Source organism: Mycteria americana, chromosome 3 (genome assembly GCF_035582795.1).
Source record: "Mycteria americana isolate JAX WOST 10 ecotype Jacksonville Zoo and Gardens chromosome 3, USCA_MyAme_1.0, whole genome shotgun sequence".
NCBI lineage: Eukaryota > Metazoa > Chordata > Aves > Ciconiiformes > Ciconiidae > Mycteria > Mycteria americana.
This window is the reverse complement of record NC_134367.1, coordinates 111,364,148-111,391,571: the sequence shown is the minus strand read 5'-3', so window position 1 is coordinate 111,391,571 and position 27,424 is coordinate 111,364,148. Positions and strand designations below refer to the sequence as shown.

Sequence of the window (27,424 nt, the reverse complement as noted above, 5' to 3'; positions counted from 1 at the left end):
ACAGCATTAATCTTAACCTCTTTCCAGATTATTTTGAGGGAAACTTCTCCATTGAATCAAAGCCAGTGGAGCAGGCATATGGTTAAAAAGATAAAAGGGCCCAAATATCGAAGTAGCTTCATTACACAGATACCTTGGTGTCCGGGGGTTGGAAGACAGTGTCTCTTTTGTACTTTTTGTGATAATACGTAACTCTTTGTGCTGGAATACGTGACCTTATTCAATGGCTATTCTATATTAACTTTCCTCAGTGTGCAGCTCTAAAGGTAAGGACTTGCTTATTGGTTATAAACAGGATAATTTTATCAACTGTTGGAGATACCTCCTCTTATCAAAGAGCTGAATGCTGATTAAGCAGTGCAGTGTAGGCTAGTTGTGGTTTACACTTATTGAAGCATAATTACAGCTCAGACAAATTATAATTTACATGCTACAAGCACATTACTGGCTCTATCATACAGCAAAAAGAAAAAAAAAATGTTTTGATCACCAGGCCCAAGAGAATATGTAAACTTCAATTTGGAAAACTCATGTATTTTTCAACTTTTGCTCTGTAATTTACATCTGCTCCAGATCTGTTTGGAGAATAAGGTTCAGTTCGCTAAAGTATTCAACAGCCTCTGACGCCAGCAGGAGATTTTCTGTTGACTTCAGTGAACTGTAGATTGGATCTGAGGAGATAAATCCAGCTCTTTCTGAAGTCAGTAAGAATTATTGCGATACTGTGATCTGGCCTAGGTCTTTATGAGGTCATTTCCAGGTCTTCCCTAGAAATTGGGTAAGTGGGCTTGTGATACTCCCCAGGCACAGAAAAAGGACAAAATCGGCTTTCAGGGAAAGTTGTAAGGATGTATGAGTCACTCCTGAAGTATCAGGAAACAATGCAAGGTGGGGCTGTGACATGCACTGTGGTCAGCAGATCAGAGAGATGAGTGGAGAGAGCGCGATCAGTGCCACTGGAATATTTGGCAATCTAGCTCTGAGTGAGGTTCTTCAGAGGCTGCAAACCTGCTTGGTTTTGGGTGTACCCTTCTGAAGATAACCGAAGTCTTGTCCCTAGAAAATAGGCCATGTATTAGACCAGATTACAAAACATAGTCTTACTAGTGTTTTCCCAACAAAATTAATGACTTTTGAAAATTCATTATGACTTTTAACTGGTTAAGGCTGACAAAGTTAGAAACAACCAGAAACAGTCTTATGCTCAAAAGTGCCAACAGTTTTTTTGGACGGTAGACATCGCTATATACATTATCTATATTTTAGACTTGCTCAGGAATGTTTTATTAGTACAGTTTTAGAATATTTGTGTTCAACTTTTTTTGCAGACTATACCATCTGCATAGAATGAAGCCTTGAAAGGACTGTAGGAAGAGGACAATCTTGAAAAATTATATAGAGTATCTTGTCCGTGATGTGTTTCTGAAGATTCCATGCCTTCACAAACCAATGTATGCTGCTGCTCAAAGAACTGCAATAAAAATGGTACTTCTGCGTATTTTATTCTTCCTGCAGGTTTGAAAACCACTATATAACAGGTAAGTATTATTATCTTGATTTGAATAATGAGAACATTTGGAGTCATGGAGAGCTTAAATGTTTCGGCCATATGGAGCTAGTCAAATATAGAGCCAATAAGAAAATAAATGACCAATTGTGTCTTTCTGCTAGTCTGAGTGACTAACTACTTCTGAACACTATAAAAAAGCTAGTTTACACCTTTTGTTTATTTTTGACCTGTTTCTAGATCACGACTTTTTTTTCCTTGAATAATAACACAGTTTATAAACACAACTGCGTTTGTGTATTTTGCATGGTCATGCACACTGGAGATGGAAATTAGTTCAGAGGCAGTGGCAACGCTCATAAAGCTGTCCTCAGCTTCAGAAGCTCACAGCTTGGTTCTCTGTCAGGCTGGAGACCTTTAACTGAAAGTAAGAGTGTCTACTAAGAGGTAAAGGCTGTTGGTTCAGAGGTTCATAAAACTAGACAGGGTGTAGCCACAGGAGAGAAGTGCTCATGCAATTAATGTATGTTCTATTTGCGTCTTTAAGGATTATAGAAACCAACCTGTCTCATACTGTGGTATCTTCACCTCTCTGCCAGGGCTTAGTCTTAACTCCAGTGGGTGGGGTCAGTAACAGGCTTGTCATCCTTGTCTGTACTTACGTGAAAATACATCTCTATGACTCTTACATCTACAGCACTTTTTAGAACATCTATTGTCAGCATTCAAAGCTGCTTAAAATGCACAGCATTAGATGTAAAAAACTTAATAACTCTTCATTCAGACTACTTTGTATCAGAGAGGCAAGCGTATTAATTTCATACTGTGCTCAATCCCTCAGAACACTCACTGGTTTAGTATGGTTTGGAAAGAGCTCAGAGGAAAACATGAGATCGCAAGTTGTAGTAAGAGAAGCTCCGTTTACACCAAAATTGTTTCAATTTTGGCATCTAAGATACTTTTTTTTTGCCCTTTTAGCCATTCTCTGTGAAAGAAGATACAGATGGAACTTTGTCAAAACACTTGTTAAAAACTGTTTGAGAGAGTCCTAAATAGTTTTTAACATGTTTTATCGCATGACAACATCTCTGCGCTGTAGGCAGAACCAAAGCAGATGGTTATACAGACAGATAGTTGTGCCGTCTCTCAGTATGGCGTTATCAGAAGGCACATTAAGTACTTTCCTCACAACTTGGAGGTGTCTGCCATTGAATTTGCTTGTGTTGGACTTGTCTATATATACAGGTCAATACAAGGCAAGCTAGGGTGTGGATTTACAGTATGTCAGGTAACCCACAGTAACAACCTATGGATACAGCTGTACCCAGCAGTAAGCAGAAGATGTTCACTCCTCAACGTAAACAGCATGCACACAGGCAGTTCCCACAGAGCAGCTAACATGCTGGAAATCCCCACCCGCTCTTACCTCACTCTGACTTGCATGTGTAGTCATACCCCAAGCAAAGGTGAATAAATACACCCATGAGCTGAGCAGAAAAATCACATCCCACAAACACCATTTAGTGTAACACAACGGACAGCAGAGAGTGGGGTTATGAGAGCTAGGTGTTCCATAGCTCACAGAATGCCTTTTTTTTTTTTCCTTGCTGAAATAAATTGCTTTCATGTTGCAACTGTTTTCCTAGTTCATGGCGTTTCCCTTATTTTTTCAGTTAGCAATAGCTGTTACCAAAGTTCATCTGTTTCTCTTTGCACTTTAATTTACAGCCCTTGTACTAGTCATTTTATTGCTTCAACCTCTGAGTGAGAGAACTTTTACAACTTGTGATTACTGAACTCAGAGAAACAAGAAAGCTTTTTGACCTGCTGTGGAATAATTATAGAGCCCATTGCTTCTTGGGAGGGGCATTCAATGTTTAACAAACTGTGGCAACTCTAATTTAACTGTGTGGAGCCTGGACCATTGGATGGGAGTGAAAAAAAACCATTCCACTCTTTCCAGCTCACTTTTTAACTTGTCTGTTTTTAGTCTCCAAAGGGCTGTCCTTGAAGTTCTGCCTTCCCACTATTGAACTTGATGCTGCTCCTTTCTTAGCAGTACGAGGGGATTGGAGCCAAACTTATTTGCATATGAAAATAATTTTCCCTTACTTCAGAGATTATAGCTATATTTCTCTTGATTAATCCTTTCATGGGACGAGTCTTCTGAATGCCATGCCATCAAAATAAGGCTCTTGACAATAGAGAAATTGTCCTGTCTTAATTACTGCTATTGTTTCGTATTATAGGGGCTGTGGTCGTGGACAAAGATTCAATTGTGTTCAACAGTGTAAAACCAGAGAATAAATAGATGCCCTGTGTTTGAAAGAGCTTGTGATCTGAGTTATGTGACCAGTAAACTGGGAAGTAAATCTAAACTTTGGAATTGGAAAACGAGATGAGTAAGATTTGATGCAATTTACACATTTTGCCCAGTTATAGAATCGTAAGCCAGCTAGCTAAGAGTTTGAAGGCTCCCACCTATTCTTCATACACTCCAACAGGTATTATTTAAGAAACGCTGAACTTGCCTTCAGGAAAAGAATTAGGACGTTATTTTGAAAGCACCAAAGTTTTTCTACTTTTCATCTCCCGAGATAAAAAGATAGATGTATTTCCTGCATAATAAGTCGCTTAGATCTTTTGTGGTTTTGTGTACTAATGTGTAGATACACATTACATCAGTGAGACTATGCATGTGTGTAATTCACTAGATGTGAATGGAATATTTTCAGCTAATGTGATTTTATAACAATGTTTTTTTAAGTAAAATTCTTTAAGTTTTATTGGTTCAGCTACATTTTCATCACGAGGATTTTTGAAGTCTAGGGTTTGCTAGTTGTTTCTGAGAGGAAAGAGGAGAAAAATACAAGCCAAGATTGCATTTTTCAGTGCGAATGTAGGCAATCCAGTCCCTCAGCGCACGCGCAGTACACCAGCAGCGCCCTGGGCACAGCCAACACACACCTGCTCCTTGCTCCTGCACCTGTGTCTCGGGAAGCCTGGTGCTCTTGGCAGCTGAAACAAATGGCTCCAGGGTCATGGTGGTACAGAGGATTCCTGCTTATTAGTGCTCTTTGCACAATGCAGTATGAAGAAACAGCATGGGCATAACTGGGTAACAAATAACCGTGGTTATTAAATACTCACCAATGCAAAATACAATCACAGTGGCTTTAAAAAGTTAGAATATGGTGGGTGATGTCAGAAGGTTCAAAAAAACACCTAAGGGAGTACTGTACAGTTCATCTCCTTTTCCTTTAATGTAAAATATGCACTCAGAGTTTTGAGTTACTGATGTTGAGAGATACATCTTTCATCACTTGCCATTTTGTGACATGATGGTGAAGATCTAATGTAGTCTATCTCATCTGTTTATTTTGACAAAATAATTGGAACTCTTCAGATAAGACTACTTCATTTCATTTACAACCAGCGCAGAAGTGCCAATCCTTAAAAATAAATCTTAAAGGCTTCCACTGTCTGCTTTGAATTAGTTAAGTTCATACAGGATGTATCAGTCTATTTACAGTAGAAATGAACAGCAAGTTCAAACTTATGCCCTCAGTACTTTATGTAGATTTTCTGCTGCAGAGTACTTGGCTGTTCTGAAGCATGCAGCAGAAGCATGTTTAAACATGCACTGTGTTTGCTGGCAGCCTTTGCATTCCTTTACCATTTGCTGTATTAGTCCAGTCAGTACACTTCTTGTTCACTACATAATTTCCAAATTATTATTTTCTTCTAGTGCCTGAATTTCTCAGTACCTGAGGATAACTACAGCTGTTCTGGGACTTAAGTATTAGAAAACGCTGCTGTATGCTTAGAAGTTCTTTTCAAGTAAACAAAGCTGAAAACAATTTCCGTGTCCATTCATGCATCAATGACATATACTTAAGTGGCACTGGACCATTTGTAGTTCTAATCATACTCTAACATTTGTCAAAAGCAAGGATTTAGCTGTAAGGCGCCTTTCCAGTATCCTTACTTGTTACATCAAGTAGCAAACAGGTAAGCCATATTCAGTCTGTTATGCTTAGTCCTAGCCCAGGCACCATGATGCCATAATGATTTGTTTCACACAACTCATCTAAATCCTTACTCTCTCTTCCCACGTAAAAAACAGGTTTCTGGTGATAGATGTGGGTTCAGGTGGTTTATCTGTTCCTTTTTAATTTACTGAAACTTGTGTGACTTGCTACACCCTTATTCTGAAAGTGTTAACCGCATGTCCAGAGTCTGCTTTTTAGATGAATGTTTCAGTTTCGTTACAGTCTGTAGGAATCGAGCTCTCAGCCTGTGTGCATTTCATCTAGAACATATTTGATTGAGAGGTTGGGTTCCCCCCAACAAGGTCAGGAGTTGTCTCTACAGGGAAGAGAGACTTTTTTTTTTCCTAGTCACACTCTGCAATATGTAGGAAGAGTCTGTAATTGAGAAATACCTATTTTATTATGAACAATGATCTGTATTTAAAAGAACCAATGGTTCTTTTTCATTACTTTGTTTGAAAAGAAATACCAGGTTTTCTTCCTATAGTAATTTATCTTTCTTAAACAACAACAAAAAAGTTCACTGGAAAGGATATCAGAGGCCAAAGGCATTTGTTTTCCTACCTCACAAATATTAAAAGATTAAAAAAAAAAAAGTATGTATATCCTAAATATAATTTATTAAAATACTAGCCCTGTGTTTTTCTTCAGTGATGCTTCTTAATCTATCTGTAAACAACTCAGTCACTGAAAAATTTTAAGTCCTTTTTTTCATTTAAAGGAAGCAAACTGCTCTGCAGCTGCCTTTTTGGACCAGCTACTGGGTACCTATGTAACTATATATCTCATATAATTGAGTTCCAGTGCATTTGTGGAAATTTTTTTTTTTTTTAAATAAGATTATGTAAGAATCCCAGGTCTTTCAAACCCTTTTAATATATATTTTAATATATATTTTTATATATATTAAAATATTTAATATATATTGATGTATATTTAAAAATCAGTTCAAACTGTTATAACATATAAAGAGTAGCTAAATTGATTTAACGTCCACCTATAGGAAGGATTAGGAATTAAGTACAACATGAAATCCAGTGTACTAGCCTAGACAAATGCCACATTGTCTCGGTTTAATTTCCTTGTGGTGAAACAGTGCCCCCTGATGTCCAGCGAGCTACCTGGAAATAAGAAAACTACATTCTTCCAGATATTCTTGAGTGAAATGTTCAACCTTCTAAAAACTGCCGTTAATAATATGCAAAGTTGAGAACCAGTTAAGTCCGCTATATCACGCAGAGGATTTAGAGTCAGGTAAAGTTCTGTTTCCTTATTGTCGCTGTGTTCAGACATCAACCTTTCCACGCTGATGTTTTTTCATGACGTTTCCAAGTTGAATCCTTGAGTCATCCCCATCTCAACAATCCTACCTCAGTCTGTAGAGTCCTGCAAGGAAAAAAGGTAAAGTTGCAGACTTTCTCACAGCTTTTTCTCACAACTTAAGTTTCCTCAGAGTCTGAGCCAAGGTTACGCAGCTGGTCTGTATCAGAGCAGAGCCCTGGGAGGTAGGGGACAGTACAGCAGGGGTTAGAGAGTCACAATACCTGTTGAATAACTTGAGTGTAACAGATCTTTGAGAGTGAAAAGAAAAAAAAAATTAATCTTTTAGTATTTCGTTGCAGAACCACCAGCTCAAAAAAAAATTTTAGAAAGGGGAGAGCTACAGGAAAAAACCCATACAAACCCTGGAAAGCTCTATGTGGATAAAGATCTACATTGTTAGCCACTTTTTACTGATAAGCCAAGGACTACAAATGTGAAGATGTAAAGAATAAGAACGCACACACTTCACAATTATCATTGCAGTTTTATGTTTTGCAGTAGGGAAAAAAAATGACAGAAGCTTGTTTCCTAGTCTGAATGGTTTAGATGGTTATATGGAAGTTTCTGTAACTTATCCTTTCTTTGTTCTCCACAGTTATCAAGTGAATGGTAATTAATTGAAGAGCGCTTTGAGTTCCTTAGACAAAAAGTATTATGCAAAAATAAAGAACAATTTAATGCAGGGTAACTCAACCTGAACACATGTATATGAAGAGAGAACCTCAAACAGACTTTTGCCCAACTGATGTATTTGGTATTATCTCCGCCCCGCTGCCAAGTTTCCTGATTTCAGCCTATTCCATACAGAGATGATGTTAGTTTGTGCATTTACCACTTGGTATGTTTTTTCTCTCTCTAGAGTACACAATCAGAAACTTGCTATGACCTTTCCCTGAACGTGCTCACTAACTCAGAGCACCTAAATAAAGATATCTAGCAAATTATTAATAAAAGATGAGGAAGGAGTAAAAAGGCCTCTCTTCTCATTACCATAACAAATGAGACCAGTTATACTTCAATTGGCCTGTACGGGAGGAAACAATGAAATTGGATGTATTTCTTGCCATCATCCTAGAATAAATCTTTAGCTCTTACAACAAAAGACAACAGTAAGATTTCACACTGAATCTTACTAGCAAAGGGAGCTTTTCATTCTTGTTATTACATTTCAATAGCCTGCCTTAGACTAATTGCACAATACTACATGCATTAATTGCTTCTGTGGAAAAGTAACAGCAGGGTATATTGCACCTGGATTTTTAATGATCTTCAAAGTTAGGTATGCCTTCTCCCTCGTGTCCTGTGTCTCCGGGGGAGGTGTTTATCATCCCGGGGAGACGTTTGAAGGAAGCTTTTACAATGTTGCCGGGCAGCTGAGAGATTAAAGTCAAGCGTCAGAATAGCTTATGGTAGAGGAAAGAGCAACGGCCACGAACGCCGGGCTGCAGAAGAGGGACGCTTCGCCGCGGGCGGGCAGCCGCCTCGCCCCGCGCTCTCCCTTTTCTCCCCTCAGGCCGCGCCGGCAGCGCCAAGGCCGCGGCAGCGGACCCGCTCACACCAAACGCTCCCTCGAGACGCGAGGGCGAAGCGGCACCGTGGAAAGGAGACGGGTCCCGGTGTCGACGCACCCGGTTTCGGGGCTCGCCTCCTCTTGCGTGGGAAAGCGATGCCGTGAGGCGCCGTCGCGCCGCGCGGCTCGGCCCCTCTGCGGGCACTGACGAGGGTCGCGCCATCGCACGGAGCTACGACACTAGCTTGGAGCTTTCTAGACCCATGAAGTCAGCATGCCACACTTTGCACACCCTTAGGGCGCGCCTTCCCGGCTTTTCCCGGTGACTAAGGCAGCGGCAACAGGCAGCAGCGCTAACCCGCTCCCTCCTGCCTGCCCCGGCAGCCGCTAGCCGCCCGGCCCGCGCCCACCTGCCCGCCCGCCTAGCAACAGCCGTGCCCTTCTCTGATTGGCTGGCGGGCCTGGGGCGGGCTCCGCGGGAGCCGCGCAGACCAGCGCCCCCATGCGGCAGGAGGAGGGTGGGGAGGTAAGAGTGCCCCGCCGTCCAATTGGCCGAGGCGGCTGTCTCGCGCGTTCCGATTGGCTGCGAGAGGTGCCATCTCGAGCTGCGCGGCGGGGGGCGGCGATGTGGGCCTGCGGGGTGAGGGAGAGGCTGCTGAGGAGAGCGGGGTGGGGCGGGGTGGGCAGGGCCGCCTGAGCCGCTGTGGCCTCCAGGCCTACCTGCTGGGAACCGAAAGAGCGTAATCATACCTACACGTGAGGGGCTTTTGCGTTTGGTTGGTTTGTTTGTTTGGTTGGTTGGTTGGTTGGTTTTTTAATGTGGCAGCTAACAGGGGGCTGGAGGGCCAGGTAAGCTGCTGTGAGCTGGCCTCACACAGCCCTATGCTCTGTGGAGGGACCTACTGAAGGAGTAAATGCATTTGCTCCTGTCTAAAAATACTTTTCCTCACACTCCATTTGGTATCTTCTTGATTTTTACAGTTACAAACACTTCGGGTTTGTTTCCTTGGTTATGCCTTCTGGGTATGTCCTACTTGAGGGATAAGTTTTTATTCCCAATGCCTATAACCAAATGTTAGAAAAAGTAAGAGATCAAGACTTTAATTTTAATGTTACATGGCTTAATCATGGTTCTGTTGCATTAATTCAATTGAAGTTCTTTTAAAAATACACAGTCACGAATTGGAGGGGAGGAATGGAGATTGGTAGATCTAAGTGTGTAGGGCTATGAGGATCTGACAAATGGCAACTTTTTCTGGAAAGGAATTTTTTTCCATTTTTCAAAATTTTTAATGGAAAAAGAAAGATTGAAGGCTCCTTCCACCAAAAAAGAGCTTTATCAAATTAGAACTAAATTAAAGAAAATCTACATAGTTGGCTTAGGGTACAAGACTTAGATAATTAGTACTGATACAATTAATTTTTTATTACCTGGCATACAAGCTCTACTGAAACATGCTTCATTTGAACAAAAGAAATACAGAGAACTATTGCTCAAGCTGACTATTTTTGTAGTTAATTTCTTCTTCTTTTTTAACAGGAACCTTTACTTACCAAAATGAGACACAATCTGGTGTGTCAGACACCTCCCACTGTCACTGTTCATGTAAAATCAAGTGCATCCAGATCACATCAGCAAAAAAACCTTATTAGACTAAAGCGGCCTACTTTTAAAGACCATGAAGAAAATTGTGAAAAAAAGGTTCCTAGTCATAAATATAAATGTCCAAAGGCACCATGTCTAGTTATTCAGCGTCAGGAAATGACAGCTTTCTTTAAATTATTTGGTAGGTTAATAATGATAGATATAAATGTCTGGACTGAACAGTAGAAAACTATTAAGCAAGTATGTTTTCTAAACTCAGTAGTTTTGGGAGTGCTTTTTATATAGATACTAATGGCCATGCCTTTGTCTAAGCATATTTTGTTGTTAAATTTTAGAGTATCAATATTTAATACTTAAGTTAAAAATACAAAAAGTGCTACCACACTGATGAAAAGTATCTTTTTAAATTACAAATTAAACCAAGGTGGTATGATACTTTCTTTTATGATAATTTCTCTTTCCTTTCTATTTTCTCTTATATTTCAACAAATACATGTAAAACAATGTACATCTTGTTTTACACAAGGCTTAAAAAAGGCTGGACTCCCAGTCTTATAAATATGTTATTTATTGTGGGAATAAACATTTAGGGGGAGAAGTGGAATGGGAAGAAAATCTGAGAAGTTGTAGCATCCCTTTTGCCTTTGTGTCTCTTTCATATGAAGTTTTGTATTTATTTAATTTAGTGGAGACATTAAGTAGTAGTGGGAGATTACACTTGGTTTTTACTTGAACCTTGAATACAGGAGTGAATCAGAGAGTTTGCAGTGATCCTATAGTACGTGTTCACAGACAGTGATGCACTGACCACAAATAAGCAAGCAAGTATTGCCATATAAAGGCTGTCAGGTAATCAAGGTGCAGAGATCTCAACAGTCTATGGTTCATCAGAAATGACGGTATGCTATCAGATGGAACCACTTAACGCAGGAAGAAGTTACATAAATAGAAAAAATACTGGTGATTTTTCACCATCACTTGCTATTACCGAGAATGAATGAAATGCAGTTACTGGATTTTCCACCTTGCCTTTCTGGTAGTTTGTCTTCTTTTGTCGCTTAAATTTTTTAATACCTAATCTCTTTCTCCCCTCAGTTTCTCTGTTCTCTACTGCTGGGTCTAGCTTCTTTCTTTTTATTTGGTTTAATAAAAGGACCATCTGTTATTTATTTACAAGTATTTTCTAATAAAAACAATTTTGGTGTTTGAAGTGCTACAATTTTCTTTTGTGGCAGATGATGATCTAATCCAAGACTTCCTTTGGATGGACTGTTGCTGTAAAATTGCAGACAAGGTAAGTGTATTTCCCTCTTAATTAACAGAATATACCTGGAGTGAAAAATCCGCTCTTACTCACTTGATACAGTAATGCAAATGCAGACCATAATTTTTTTCTAATGTGTTCGCATGGAAGTTTCAAGAAACTCAATTTATGCTTTCCTCATTGATAAAAATGACCAAAATATCTTGGCGCAAGATAAATGTGCAAAGCATTTTAGGAAATGATGTACTGAAATAATGTATTGATACTTAATAATGAATGTAACATTTTACATTTTAAAACAGTATCTCTTGGCAATGACTTTCGTTTATTTCAAGAGGGCTAACTTCACAATAAATGAGCATACCAGAATCAATTTCTTTGTCGCTCTGTAAGTACTTTTAAATTATCTGGTTTTATTAGGATAAACTTTGCATTATTTTATTGCTTTGTTTATGCCACTGATAATTATGGTACACAATGAGACTTCTTGTAATGAGTGTGTAGTTGTTTGGGTTCTGTATGAAGTATAGAAATGTAATCTACATACTAGATATAAATAATGCAAATTCAACATTCTTCCTCTGATGACCACCTGCGTGGAACAAGCTTGAGCAGCAGTGAGGGGGTGTTTTCGTTGGTGTTGTGATACATAGCATGGCATTCTGCCTACCAAACTGTAAATCTGTGAACTTTTTTAAGTGTTACAAGAAATATGTGCAGGACAATACATGGCAACATATACATGGCTCACGCTTCCTGTTATAAGACCCTATTTTATATCATGCCAGCCTTTAAGTCATTTGTACTGAAATGTTTCAGCATGATATGCACCTTGGGAGTAACTTTTTATTAAAGTTTCCGTCAACATGATTTAAGTCAACTGTAAAAATGTTGCTAGAGAATTTCTGAGAACTTTGTTGAACAGTTCTAAAATTTCTATACTTTGAAACAGGGGTGCAATCAGGAATCTGTCTTTACAAAGCCTATATAATCTCTCCATATTTGGCTATACCTACAGAGTGATTCGGCATTTTCTTTCATAGTGTTATGGTGCTCAGGTCATCTTTTTCCATAATGGCACTTCTCAGATGCTCTGATTTGCATGCTAGTGTGGGGAGAAAGGTGGCTGTTTCTTCTACTGTAAATGGTATTCTGGGTGGCATCCACTGAGTGTGGAGGGGGAAGCCGTCTGACTCCACTGAAGGGAGAAAAGCCAGGCCAGAAGAGCAGAGAATTAGAAAGGGACAAAGGGTCTGGTGAGACTGGGTCTAGAGGGAATATTTGGTTTAGGAGCAAGTGAGAAAGTTGGGGAGGAGACTAAAAGTCATAATTCTTTCAGGTATGATTTACAGGAGTTTAGTATCAGGTGGATCCAGAGGAAGTAAGTATTTTCCTGTTGTCTGAGAAGATGACCCGGAACCAAAAGTAGCACACAGTGAAGGAAGGGAGAAATATGGATGTTTAAAAAAAGTCATTTAAGCTTTTCATTTATACATGAAGGTAGACCTCTATTTAGCTGTTTGCTGCTAATTTAATGTGAACAACATAATTTTCCATGAATAGCTAAAATCCATAAAGTAGAAAATGTAAAGTTTAACATTTTCTAAGATAGTTTTAAGCTTTACTTAGAGAATCAGTTGGAAACTGTTCATTTTAGTGCAAGGATATCTTGCCAGTTTGGAGAAGGCTGTCAGGATATGTTAGTTCTCACATATCTACTCATTTAGGAGACTTTAGGGTAAAGCAATTTTTATAATAGCTGAAGTTTTTATTTACCCAAAGGATACACATGGAACTTTCTGATTAAGAAAATACTGTATTCCTGAGAAAAGGCTGTATTTTGTTAGCAGTTTTTCTCACAATATTAGGAAAAATAACAACTTCCATATTATGTCTTTTAATGTTAGAAATCATACTAATACAGTGATTTAAGATTGAACAACATTTACAGACACAAACATATATATGTTTGAAGGTATCTGGCAAATACAGTTGAAGAAGACGATGAAGAATCAAAATATGACATTTTTCCATGGGCTTTAGGAAAAGCCTGGAGAAAGCTCTTCCCTGATTTCTTAAAGTTAAGAGATCAACTATGGAGTAGAATTGACTACAGGGCTATTGTAAGCAGACGCTGCTGTGAAGAGGTAGGGAGGGTTTTAATATTGTAGATGCTGAAATGACAACAATTAATATCAGCTAACAATTTAGCTCTATACAAATAATTTCTTCCCTAAAGTGCATAGACAAGCCATGGGAAAGAAAACATGCAGCTAAACTGTAGTGGTCCACTTATCCTCCATGATTTTTTTTTTCTTCTGCATTTAAAATACATTCTTTGAAACTGTGCTCTTAAGGTAAACTAGAATATTTTACATTGCACTACTGTTAAAAGTGAAGTTTTTATTGACTAGAATCTTTCTGCTCTATTTTAATTTAAAATTTACCATCGGTTGTTTCACTTAATTCACTTTAGAAATAATTTTGTGTGTGTGCGTTTGTTTTACAAATTATAAGTTTGTACACAAGTAAACAAGTGTACTTCAAATAAAAATCCCAGCACCTCAGGTGAAATTTTAATTCCTTCAAAATTAATAACTTCAATTGACTTTTTAAGGTAAGGGTTTTTCACTGCATTAAAAAAAAACTCACAAGGACACACTTTTAATATTCTCTACTATTAATGCAGTGTTACAACCTACGTTTTTCAAACATATTAGGAGGGAAAAAAGATACTCCTCACTTTTCAGGTGGAATGTATCTGTCTGGAAAAGCCCTGTCATGTTCTAAGAACATAATGTTTACTACAGCTGGTGGAAAAGAAAATCTCACTTACTCTAGAGTCGCACCTCTGGGGATGGGATTGGGTCCTTATGGGAAAAGTACAAGGAACAAGGCAAGTGTAGAATGCTTTCCCCAGCATACCTCCCAGCTTCCAACAGTCGTCAGTTCAGTGACATTGTGAACCAGAAGATCCATCTAGTTGATGTTTAGTAGTTAGTAAAAGACACCATCTTCAGTCCAACATACAAAGCATAAACTGGTATTTGTGATGATTCACATGAATATACAAGGCTGTAAACTGTTGTGTTTCCACATCTGACTCGTAACTGGTTCACTTACTCGTGCCTAAGGCCGCAAACTTCCTAGTCAGACAGAAGCAGATAGATAATACATGATAACCATTTCAGCTACGTAGAATTAATTATCTGCCATACATGAATTGGATCCCTTGTTTTCAGCTGTATGTTTTCCCGTTGTTTTTACGGTTTCTGACATAATGGCTGTTCTGATAGGTGATGGCTATTGCTCCAACACATTATGTATGGCAGCGAGAACGTTCTATGCACCACAGCGGAGCTGTGAGAAACTATGATGATGAAGTACAGCTGCCCCGAGGACCTAGTGCTACTCCTAGAGACTGCTTGCTTTGTGGTAAGAAAGGAAGATTTGTACGACTAGGATTATCATCATCTTCCTCCTCATCTACTGGCACTTTGGAGATGATGGAATTACATTCATCCCAGAATTCAAAGGACACCTTTCCAACTGAAAAAATGCTCATTGACTCTCCTTTTTATTACGCCCAAGGTATGGTTTAATATTGCAAATAATTTTCAAGTAGTTTAGGCAACTGAGGCCATATTTGCCCTTTAGACTACTGTAGGGACTACTGCATCCTTCTTGGCATGACAAGACATGATCTCTGTGTGTTAGCAGAAATCCCTATTACAAATGCACTTACCTTGGCAGAACTGTGCTTTTACTGCCATAGTTTCATTTTTGTTTTCACATCTTGTCTCTTGACTCTATGTCAATGACCAGCTGGAGTGCATGGAGCTCCGCCTAGGGATGGATGAGGAGCTGGACCGAGAGCTTATGGGTCGGGATTAAAGGGAGGGCAGGGACAGATGACATTATAGTGGGGGTCTGCTACAGGCCACCTGACCAGGAAGACCGAGTGGATGAGGCCCTCTATAGACAGATAGGAGCAGCCTCACGTTCACAAGCCCTGCTCCTCATGGGGGACTTCGACCACCCTGGTATCTGTTGGAGGGACAACACAGCAGGGCATAAGCAATCCAGGAGGTTCCTGGAATACGTTGATGATAACTTCCTTCTCCAAGTGATAGAGGAGCCAACGAGGAGAGGTGCTATGCTGGACCTTGTTCTCACCAACAAGGAGGGGCTGGTGGGGAATGTGAAGCTCAAGGGCAGCCTTGGCTGCAGTGACCATGAAATGGTGGAGTTCAGGATCCTTAGGGCAGTGAGGAGGGAGCACAGCAAGCTCACTACCCTGGACTTCAGGAGAGCAGACTTTGGCCTCTTCATGCATCTGCTTGGTAGAGTGCCATGGGATAAAGCCCTGGAGGGAAGAGGGGCCCAAGAAAGCTGGTTGATATTCAAGGATCACCTCCTCCAAGCTCAGGAGGGATGCATCCCAACAAAGAGGAAGTCAGGCAAAAATGTCAGGAGGCCTGCATGGATGAACAAGGAGCTCTTGGACAAACTCAAACACAAAAGGAAGCCAACAGAGGGTGGAAGCAAGGACAGGTAGCCTGGGAGGAATACAGGGAAATTGAGCAGCCAGGGATGACGTTAGGAAAGCTAAAGCCCTGATAGAATTAAATCTGGCCAGGGACATCGAGGGCAACAAGAAAAGCTTCTATAGTGGTGAAGAATGTCGGTGATAAAAGGAAGACTAGGGAAAATGTGGGCCCTCTCCAGAGGGAAACGGGAGACCTGGTTACCTAGGCTATGGAGAAGGCTGAGGTACTCAATGATTTTTTTTTTTTTTTTTTTTTTGCCTCAGTCTTCACTGGCAAGTGCTCAAGCCACACTGCCCAAGTCGCAGAAGGCAAAGGCAGGGACTGGGAGACTGAAGGACTGCCCACTGTAGGAGAAAATTAGGTTCAAGACCATCTAAGGAGCCTGAAGGTGCCCAGTTCCATCGGACCTGATGAGATGCATCTGTGGGTCCTGAGGGATGAAGTTGCTAAGCCCCTATCCACCATATTTGAGAAGCTGTGGCAGTCCAGTGAAGTTCCCACTGACTGGAAAAGGGGAAACATAACCCCCATTTTTAAAAAGGGAAAAAAAGGAAAACCCAGGGGACTACAGGCCAGTCAGTCTCACCTCTGTGCCCAGCAAGATCATGGAGCAGATCCTCCTGGAAACTATGCGAAGGCACATGGAAAATAAGGAGGTGATTGGTGACAGCCAACATGGCTTCACTAAGGGAAAATTGTGCTTGACAAATTTAGTGGCCTTCTATGATGGGGTTACAGCGTTGGTGGATAAGGGAAGAGCAACTGACGTCATCTGCCTGGCCTTGTGCAAAGCATTTGACACTGTCCCGCATGACATCCTTGTCTCTAAATTGGGGAGACGTGGATTTGATGGATGGACCATTCGCTGAATAAAGAATTGGTTGCATGGTCACACTCAAAGAGTTGCAGTCAATGGCTTGATGTCCAAGTGGAGACCAGTGATGAGTGGCATTCCTCAGGGGTCAGTATTGGGACCGGTGCTGTTTAACATCTTTGCTGGGGACATGGACAGTGGGATTGAGTGCACCCTCAGCAAGTTTGCTGACGTCACCAAGCTCTGTGGTGCAGTCAACATGCTGGAGGGAAGGGATGCCATCCCGAGGGACCTTGACGGGCTTGAGAGGTGGGCCCATGCAAACCATATGAAGTTCAACAAGGCCAAGTGCAAGTGCTTCCAACAGTCATCAGTTCAGTGATGTTGTAAACCAGATGTGCACATGGGTCGGGGCAATCCCAAGCACAAATACAGGCTGGGCAGAGAATGGATTGAGAGCAGCCCTGAGAAGGACTTGGGGGCGTTGGTTGATGAGAAGCTCACCATGAGCTGGCAATGTGCACTTGCAGCCCAGAAAGCCAACCATATCCTGGGCTGCATCAAAAGAAGTGTGGCCAGCAGGTCAAGGGAGGCGATTCTCCCCCTCTACTCTGCTCTTGTGAGACCCCACCTGGAGTACTGCGTTCAGCTCTGGGGCCCTCAGCCTAAGAAGGACATGGAGCTGTTGGAGCGAGTCCAGAGGAGGGCCACAAAAATGATCAAAGGGATGGAACACCTCTCCTATGAGGAAAGGCTGAGAGAGTTGAGGTTGTTCAGCCTGGAGAAGAGAAGGCTCCAGGGAGACCTTATAGCAGCCTTCCAGTACCTGAAGGAGTCTACAAGAAAGCTGGAGAGGGACTTTTTACAAGGGCATGTAGTGATAGGACAAGGGGCAATGGCTTTAAACTGATAGAGGGTAGATTTAGATTAAGATAGAAGGAATAACTTCTTCACTATGAGGGTGGTGAGGCACTGGAACAGGTTGCTCAGAGAAGTTGCGGATGCCCCATCTCTGGAAGTGTTTGAGGCCAGGTTGGATGGGACTTTGAGCCACCCGGTCTAGAAGAAGGTGTTCCTGCTTGTGGCAGGGGGGTTGGAACTGGATGATCTTTAAGGTCCCTTCCAACCAAAACCGTTCTATGATTCTATGACTTCCTGGAAGTACCAACTGCTTTATAGTCTGAGTCTCTCCAAATTACCTTCGTCTACTATGGTAGATTTGGGGTTGTGTTCCATTGTGTTCCTATTAGGCATTTATTACTATTCTTGCATTAAAAATTAAATTGAGAATCTTATTTTAAACACTTAGGATTGGCTAGAAGAAACAGTAAAAATACTGGCATGTGTCACGTGCGTTAAAAGAGCGTGTGTTACATGAGTTAAAGCGCTCTTGAGAGCTCTGTTTTTAGAGAGGGCAGGCTGCTCAGTTGCTGCCATCAGTTCGGACGTACGTGAAATCACAATTCACATTTTCCTTTAAGTGTATCTCAATTGTTGACAGTTTATACAAGATTTCCTTTTAAGACTGGGGTACAAGTAGAAAACAATACAAGAGTTTATTGTGAAAATTGTTTCATATAATTGAATCTTTGCACATTAATCTACTCAAAATAGCATCCTGAGCCTTTATACGAGAAGCCTAAATTACATAACAGCAGTTATGAGGCAAATGCTTATTGTTTAATGTATTAAGAGTGGAACACACTTGAGATTTAAATTTCCTGGGGGAGCTGTACAAGGCCTCAGTTCTGCAAAGATACTTTCATGTGCTTAACCACTGCAGAGTTCTTGCTATACTTATTTCATACAGGGCTACAGTTATTTGCAGGTCTGTTTTATTTGCATATGTTCTCACTAATATCCACATTTTCACTATTATAATAGGATTATGTTACTGCTTTTGACAGCTTCAGTACAACTGTGATTCTCAAGGGATCCCTCAACTGTGAAAAATTTGGCATGGGAATCTTCTTTGAGATATAGAAGTCAGGTGGCTACAACATGTCATTTAATAAATTTAATGTGTTAAGCACATGGGGATGTTTATGCGGAGACTTATGTGAAACCCTAAAAGACTTAATTTTAAATCTATTTTTACTTGAGAGATCTTGCTTTTCCTATCTGACAAACATCAGAAAAAATTGTGTTTATTTTCACCATTTGAGAATGCTTTATCTAAAGTTCACAAATAATCAGGCAACTTTCAGCATGGCTGGTGGAAGTGAACCAAAGCTATACGTGTCAACAACTGGTCTTTTTCTTGAAATAAGCACAGAGCACAGCTTTATCAAGAGAACAAATTCAGTGAATTTCAGTTTCTCTTACAGTTGTGTTTCAAGAACAATGTTCTTGAAAGAAACTGATAGCCACCAGTTGGCAGCCAGTGAAGGCAGAAGCTGCTTCACTTGCATTTCAAAGGACAGACTTTGATCCATTATTTTCTTACTAAATGTTTTTCTCCTTATTTTTGGTAGACTGTCAGAGCCAGTCCAGCAAAAGGAGACGAGGTAGCACCTTGAACCAAGACAAATCCATGGATTGGTTTAAAAGCAGTGAAGAATGAAACACCCGATAAGACAGAAACAGCTATTGTGCTTTACGAGGCAATCTGTGTTGCATCACAACACCATATCTGATGATTCTGTTAAAACTTTTCCCTTTAAATAGTAGGTGGGATTTCAAGCTTTATATGCAGCAGAAATCAGAACAGTCATTATTTAAAAGTTACGCAACTTGCAAAATGTAGCAGCTACTTGGTAACATTTTATTTTATTTTGATACAATACTCAAATTAGCAGCTAACATCTCAGCAGCATCAAGAAAGCAGAGGTCCAAACTTTCTCAGCTTGGTAAGGAATGCTAATTAAAAAACAAAACAAGTTACTACTTCAGTATTTCAGTACACAATGATTAGTTTATTATTATGTTTTATGATTTCATGATATAGTAATATGTCAAATGCTAGTACAAAAAAATAGGATTTTTGAAAATAAAATACCACTAAACATTTAAGATAAAAACATTTTCCAAGTGTCTCACCTGAATGAGCATCCTGCCAATAAGATGGTCTAGCAACATAAGGCACCGAGCAGTATGTTTCAGCATCATCAGAAAGTGATTCTGTGAGAAGTAAATTTTTTTTAATTCTTTCCAACAAGTTTAAACATACACGCAGACTACAGTTGCCAATGTGCATGGATTATTTTTCCCTGACTTTTTAATTTTCTTTTTGCTTCTGCTAAAGTGCTTTGTTGTCATCTATCAGTACATTCAGACCTCTTTGCTCTACTGTGGATTTTACAAATCTATCCTAGTATGAGGCATCTTTTATCGATTTGCCAGAACAGCACGGTTACAAAACAGAGCACACTGGTAACGTTTCTTCTGTGAAATCCTTAAGCCCATTGAGGTCCTCTAAAAGAGCTACAGGATGAGTACACAGAGGACTGAATTTCATTAAAAAAGAAAAATTTGAAAACAGTAGTAGAAGGGCACTCATTCTTTATTTGCAGATTGCAAGTTATTTGCTATTTAGTCTAGATTTTTAATAAGATACTTCAACTTAAATAACCATTAATATATCCTTTTTCAAACCTGACAAGGCCTAGGCTGTCCAGAAGCTTGTCTATTCTTCACAACAATCTCATCTGACCCAAGAAAAAAATACTGCCTCTTCCTACAAACTTTGCCTTCATTATATCCTTGGATTATCAAATTGCAGTAACAGGGTATCTCATCAGCAATAATGTTCTTACCATTGTATTCACTTTCTTTAAGAACTACTTCATCCTGAATGTGGTTTTCTTTGTATTCCTTTTGAGGTGGTTCTTCAATATTTTCTTGAGTTTCCACCATTTGGCTCGATTTGCAATTCTTGATTTTAGCAGGGAGTACCAACCAATTTCTATGAGTTACCTCAATGATCCTTTCACACAAAAAAGGGAGCTTGCAGGTCCGTATTCTGTCTAAAAGGTCAATAACCTGTGTGATGCTTTTGAAGAAATGCAAAGGATAAAGTAGTATTTAGAAAACTCAAATCATACACTGTTACTCTCAATTCTACTGCCTTTGTCATATTCTTTACCTTTGAGGTTACACAAGTCCTTCAATTTTAGGGTAAAGGAGCTAGCAACCTGACTGCTGAATTGAAAAACAGTGCAGTTATTTTGAGGATGTCATTAAGTGAAAACTTCCACTGACCATAATGAGAACGTTCCCAAAGTAAAGGCCAAAGGATTTGGCCAAGTGGCATTTATACTGAGCGCAACTCCCTAAAAAAATTAATTTTGTTAAACATTTCATTAATGCTGGATTTATATTTTAAAAGAAGTTTGGTTTTGTAACAACGTTAGGTGATGCCTGAATAAACGCGTAAGTGCCAGAAGTAAATACTTACTTTGCTAAATACACAGCGCACACACCACCCTGTTTCAGATTTGGGTGTACAACAGGCAGAGCAGACTGAGGGTTAAGCATATCCAGAACTATCTGCAAGAGAAAGACACATACACGTTCCCAGTAAATTTTTTTTCTGTAACAAACGCTTGAAAAAACAATGTTTATCTATGGAAAATGAATGCATACAACAGCAGTATGTAATCACAAACCAGTTTTATTACTGCCTCTCAAAACCTTAGAGAAACCTGAGGTCCACATATTTACAAAACGAAGTCCTTGCTACTTCCAAATGAATTTCTATTAAAACAGCAAGTAATGTTTCACCAACGCAGTAGTCCTGTGTTAACATTAAACCTCCTACTAATTAAATGCCATAATCCTGATCTTAACAAGAACTTTTAGAAGACTACATTTAGTACCACCTTTGGATACCTAGTTTTCAAATGTAAAAAAAATAAACGTTCAAGTGCATCTTTGTCATGAAAGGATCACACTACAGTCTCAATGTCTAACTTGCTGTTTGCTTCAAGATTTAGAAAACTTCTGCCTTTGGCGGTTTATCCATCTTCTGCTAGAAAACTATTCAAACTGTAAAACAATGGGATATGCAATAGCTGATCCTTCCTGTAGACTGTTACATTTAAAGTTTTAAAAATGGTATTTTTATGCTATATATTTTCTTTGCTCAAACTGTTTAACACGATTGTAATTTGTTTGAAGTGTTAATGTAAGTAGTTTGTCTGCTTTCCATGGAAGCGTGGTTAACATCTAGCTGTTTTCCCCAGCACGCCTCCCTTTACAAAATCTGGATAGAAAAAGCAGGACAGGGGAGCAGGGAAGAGCATTCCTTACTCTAACTTAGGCCTTAGTTACATTGTGCGTTCTATACAGCTGATAGCAAAGTGTTCACGTATTTATATTTGCAATGAGCTTATGTACTTTTCTTAAATTTTATGTTTGAAATATATGCCTTATACAAAATTATCCATTTCTCCAAAAGACAAGAAAGTAAGTTTGTCTTTGCTTAGAAGACAGCAGTGATTAATTGTAGTATTTCTGTACTACAGCCATATCACTCTTTCATTTGGGAAACTGTAACTGAAACCTTGAAAATACTTGTAACCTGACAAAAAAAAACCCCACCACAGTTTCTTTCATTGATGAGGATCTGATTGTTTTTTCTCATGTGAAACTAGATATGGGAATCCCATCGTGAGTGTGAGCACTAGAGGTTTTAATTTATGCAGAAAAGATAAATGTCAAATGGGGGGATTTTTTGGACTTACTGCATCAAGTGTTATAGATTTCATATCCGCAGCAGCTGTTGAAATGTCTTTAAGAATGAAATCCACGTTATCTGGCCACTCTTCCATATGTCCTATTTCCCATGCAGCACGCCAGTACCTGTAATTCTTCTTAGCTAAATTATGATGATCGTTTCTGATTTCATAACTTATAACACGTCCTTTGGGCCCAACTGAAAACAAACAAAAGATACTAGGCTTACTACTTTCCCCCCGTAATAAAGAATTTAGAAACCAGCAGCACAGTAAATGACAGAAGTACACCTTTAAATCTCAACTTCACTTTAGGAAATAATCACATATGAAACAATCAGTTACTGTTTATTTTTTCTTTACATTTAAAACAAATATATGCAGATAAAGTGCTGGGTTAGTTCTTTTGCAGACTGAAATCCATCGATCCACAGATGGAAGAGAGTATAGTTAGAGTAGTACAAACTGCTCCTAAGATGTCCCCCCAAAGTAACTCCTGCAGCAAAAGACGACTTGAGCATCCGTGGCCCTATCAGTCTATGATTCTCCTGCTACAGCTACCAGAGGTACCAGCCGAGAAAGCGGCAACATAGATCACTGCTCAGAGATGCTGTAAAGCTGACGGACAGTGACTGCTTCTGTTATTAGTCAGATTTGAAACTGCTGGTTTTAAATTCTTTTGACAGTCCTCATTTTTACAAAGGTTTGCTGCTGTCCATGCATAGTCCTTTCTCCACCTGTCCCTTCTTAGGGTTGGGGAAGGGCTAAGGAGACCCCCACACCTGCTCACTGATCTCAGCCCCCCCAGACATGTTTTTAAGTGTACGCTTTGGTTTACACAGGCTTGTGTTATTTTCCTGTTACTGTCTGTAACTGTAATAAATTATTTTATTACTCCTTTTAAGTATAAATTTACTATCCTGAAATTTACCATATGAGTCCAATATACAATATTCTTCATAAAGGAAGTGTTACGAGGAGATCCAGGCACAGACAGCAGCATGTGCATTGCTGTATTATTCTACCCTTGTATTACTCTAATTTCTCAAACCTATCACACCATTAGCTTCTCTTTCTCCTTGCTACTTTTTAATGGGCAAAGACAGCTTTCAGCAATCAGCAGCTCGGCAGGCAAAGTTCTCTGACTTTTTAAGCCATTTTAGGTTGAAGTCACCAGGTTCCTTCCCTCACCTATGTGATCCCACTGTGAATCCATTCTGAAAACTGAATGAGAGAGAGATGGGCTTCTTGGCAGTCTCTCCCTGATCCAGCTCGCCCTGGATCAGACAGAGGCCAGAGCCAAGACGTAAGGAGGAAGGGTTTCAGCAGTGTTGCCTTTGATCACCTTAAGCAGTTGTAGAATCGCAGCACCAACTCCTTATTACTCAAGATTATCAGTTTGGAAATACTGGAAGAATAAAATTGTTCATATTGGGGTCAGTCTTACTCCTTCCTCTGCTCATTCCAAAAACTTACTCCATTTTGAAACAGACTTCAGGAAAAATAAGGACAACTGGTTAAAACAGCTATGCAAAACTCTTCATTATTGTGACGCTGCAGTACGTCAAGTTTGCATACATCATGTTTTCCGGTTCTCAAAGACCTTAAAGTCATGGCAAATGCCACATTCTTCACACAGTCTTAACTTTGTCCTGTTGCATGTCAGTAGTTTCTGGGAAAGGTTAAAGAAGGAATGGAAAATAAACCACAAAATGAGAGTAACACAAAGAGAGGAGATGAATGAAATCTGTTAAATCAATGAGAATTTTGGAAATTAAATACTTCCAAGGACCTTGGTAACGTGCCCACTAGATTTAAATTCCAGCATTTACCTGTGTAGCAGCTATTTTTCTTGTTGGGTATCACTGCATTAAATGGTGGCAAAATTAGCTACCATAAAGAAAAAGCAAATCAAATCTATTTATTTCTGGGTTGGTACCAAATTGTGTTAAGCTGTGACTAACACTGTCCATATTTGGTGCTGATTTAAGTTCAATAAATTTGAAAACAGCAATAGAATCTCATACCTTTTTCCCTCTCCTCAAGATAGAACTAAACTGGTACACAAGGACTGCTTTATGCCCATGAATAGGGTTAACAATCTGGTGATGACAAGGATTTTGCTGACTTGGCATGGTTACAGCTAAATTAAAGTGCTCAGAAGGAACCTGTTGCACAAGACTGAAAAAGGAGAGGAATATCGGTAAGTCCAGGTGTGTTTGTATGAAATGGCCACAGCAGACTGAATACCAAAGGCAGAAAATAATTTGCTCTATTTAGCAAAAGCTAACTTTTGCCCACATCAGGAATTCAATCTCTTTGGATTTCTGTCTGCCTGTAGGAGAAGATGGGAAACACTAATGAATCTTACTTTCCCTCTCTCCAAATGCATCTCTGGAAAGAGAAGTGCTGACTTTTGTCTTCCGTTTTGTCAGCTTCTAGCTCCCATGGCAGCAATGGCCGCTTTGAGGATAATCCCATACTATCTTCAAAATCCCGTTGTGGAACTACAAAGAAACCTAGTTTATTGCAGAAAGATGATCAGAAGGAAGTAAGGAATAGCAGAACTAAGGAAAAGGCAGAAAGAGGGAGAGGGGGCAGAGGTGCAACTGCTGACCTCAAAGCCTGGGCCCAACGTATGTCAAGACCACCTGCAGCTGAGTGCTCTTGGGGCAGCATTTAACAGCTGATCAGTAAAATAAGCCTTTTCAACTGAATTAGTATGCCAGGTGGAGATTAGTGCAGCCAAAACAAAGGTCTAAGAACAAACTGCTCTGTTTGTCTCAGTAGGGGACCCTCCAGATTCCCTTTGCTGCTGCTTACATGCCCTCACCAATTCTAAGCTCCTGATGGATCTCAGCACTCTAGTTTGTACCATTCACTGAGTGTAACCGTTCCCAATTCCTCATGTTACCCTCAGCAGTATGACCTGGCATCCCAGAGCGGGGTTGGATCGATGGCACTGGTAACGTACTTGCTGGATACTAAACTTCCTCAAAAAAACCTCATGCTTCTAAAAAGCCTTGTACTGTTATCCTTGAGCACGTGCCAAGGGACAGCAGATATACAGCACTGCTACATGGGAGAGTAAGAGAAAACTAATTCGCTGCCCTCAAGTTCTAAGGTTATTTAGCAGACTTGACCAAAATGAGCAGCTGATTTGTTCAGCTTGTCTCCCTCACCAGAGTGTAAGAGGAAGCATCACCTCCCACAGATACTTGGCTGGCTGTAAGTGGGAGTACTGAAACATTTTCTGTCTTGAACTGTTGAATGATAGAGTACAACCAGAAAGGCAGCGCAAACCATAAACGTTTTACAAAGACAGCATAGTCCATAACAGTGCTTTATAACACGCATTGGAAAATAGCAAAAAAGAAACGTTAGTGCCGAGGTTTCACAGAAGCTCAGGATACAGGGGTGCTTCTCAGGTTCAGCGACCACTGCTGGCACCCTCAGGTATTCAGTTACTCTGATGGTGGGTTGCCCACAAACCCTATCTTTGAACATAAGCCTTCAGGATATGCAGCTTGTGCTCCTCTGCTGTATCAGTTCAAGATGACCACAATGAGGTTGCCATCTTTACTCTCAAAAGTCCTTTAATGCTGCAGAGAAGGGCAGTATTCTGCAATAGCAGAAATACATAAAAAAAATAATTGAAAACCAAATTCAAATGGTGCTTTATTTTTCAGGTGTGTGCAAAAGCAATTACAGCAAACAATTGTGGGGGTTTTGTTTTGTTTTTTTCTTTCCTTAAGGAAGTTCTTCTACGAGGAGCCCATAAGTCAAATTACTCTGAAATGTGTTCCACTAACAGGATACCTACAGATGAGATGAAGTTTAAGGGTGAGGTTTCACCCTCACTCACATGGCTGAGTGCAAAGGCTCTCTACCTGTTAGAGTACTGAGACCTAGATCAAACCAGGCTAGCTATAACATGGAAAAATAACAGTGTGCGCCCGCATAAACATTTTCACAGGTACCCAGCAATCCGATTATTCACGTGGTTCATCAAAATGAGGAAAAGGAAACTGAGAAAGGCAAGAGATTGGAGAAAGACTCTAGTACGGTTAAGCCAAAGCCAACAATAATGATGGCTGAAACTCAGCTTTCTGCAGGGCTTTCGGTAACCATCTGTACTATGGCCCTTGAAATACAGTCAAAATGGTTTGCAGCCCCTGCCCTGGCTCTGGCACAGATATAATTTTTCTTTGTCAACAAACTATATATGAACATGTGAACTGCAGCAAAACTTTTAAGAACTGACCATAAGTATCCAGTCAAAAAAAAGGCAACATGTGATAAGGGAATTGCACTGCTGCTGTATTTTCTAAAACCAGGTTCTCACCTGCTCTTGACAGAAACAAGCTCATAGCGCCAGACCCGCTGCCAGTTTCCAAAACGGTGTCTCCCGGGTGGATATCCATCATCATTAACATAGCACTTATATCCTACGGATGAGGAAAACATGGCACATTACTAGTCTTGGAAACTCAGGGTGAGATTCGGCCAGTGACCTCCCAGTCACCAGCCAGCCCGGGGAGCAGCCGGTACCTTGGGGTAGGCGATGGTGGGCCCCCGCGGCATCAGCAGCACGTACTCCTCCAACGAGGGCCGCCTCAGCAGCAGCCGCGCCCCGGCCGACGTGCGCAGCACTTGCCCGGGCAGCTGCCCGATGATGTCGCGGTGGGGCAGAATGCCGCCGGGGCTGGCCAACGTCGAACCCGCCACCAGCCGGCACAACAGCTTCAGCGTCGTGTTGTGCTTCCTCCGCACCTCCGCCAGAGCCAACTCCCCAGCGCGGAAAGGGCCGGGACGCGCTCCCGCCGCATCAGAAGGCACCTGAGGGGCGGCCGCCTCCTCCTTCTCCGGGGAAGTCTGAGGGGGAGCCTGAGCGGCGGCCGCGCACCGCCCCACCGCCGCCGCTTCCTCCGGCGGCAGCAACTGCCTCACCCGCTCCAGCGGCGACAGCGACGTCTCCCACGCCCGCCTCCGAGGCCTCCCGCCGGAGGCCGCCCCATCGCCGGAGGAGAGGGCAGAGGAGGCGGCCCGCCGCAGCCCGCGCCAGGCCCTCATGAGAGGTAAGGCGGGAAGAGACGTTTCAACCCTCGCCCCGCGCGCCTGCG

General features: G+C 40.8%; 2 protein-coding genes across 2 annotated transcripts; one reads left to right on the top strand and one right to left on the bottom strand.

Annotated features, from left to right (window-relative positions):
- The first annotated feature begins 9,950 nt into the window (after nucleotides 1-9,950).
- SPDYA (speedy/RINGO cell cycle regulator family member A) lies at nucleotides 9,951-19,351 on the top strand. The gene is made up of 6 exons (XM_075496581.1): nucleotides 9,951-10,179; nucleotides 11,234-11,292; nucleotides 11,565-11,650; nucleotides 13,238-13,409; nucleotides 14,559-14,853; nucleotides 19,101-19,351. The coding sequence occupies exons 1-6, from the start codon at nucleotides 9,951-9,953 to the stop codon at nucleotides 19,187-19,189; spliced, it is 930 nt and encodes a 309-aa protein (XP_075352696.1). The 3' UTR covers nucleotides 19,190-19,351.
- A 15-nt stretch (nucleotides 19,352-19,366) lies between these two features.
- On the bottom strand, nucleotides 19,367-27,423 carry TRMT61B (tRNA methyltransferase 61B). Its single transcript, XM_075496580.1, has 7 exons — nucleotides 26,853-27,423; nucleotides 26,647-26,749; nucleotides 22,311-22,501; nucleotides 21,023-21,114; nucleotides 20,382-20,617; nucleotides 19,666-19,746; nucleotides 19,367-19,485 (listed from the first exon to the last, which is right to left on the bottom strand). The coding sequence occupies exons 1-7, from the start codon at nucleotides 27,372-27,374 to the stop codon at nucleotides 19,442-19,444; spliced, it is 1,269 nt and encodes a 422-aa protein (XP_075352695.1). The 5' UTR covers nucleotides 27,375-27,423; the 3' UTR covers nucleotides 19,367-19,441.
- Nucleotide 27,424: the final 1 nt, after the last annotated feature.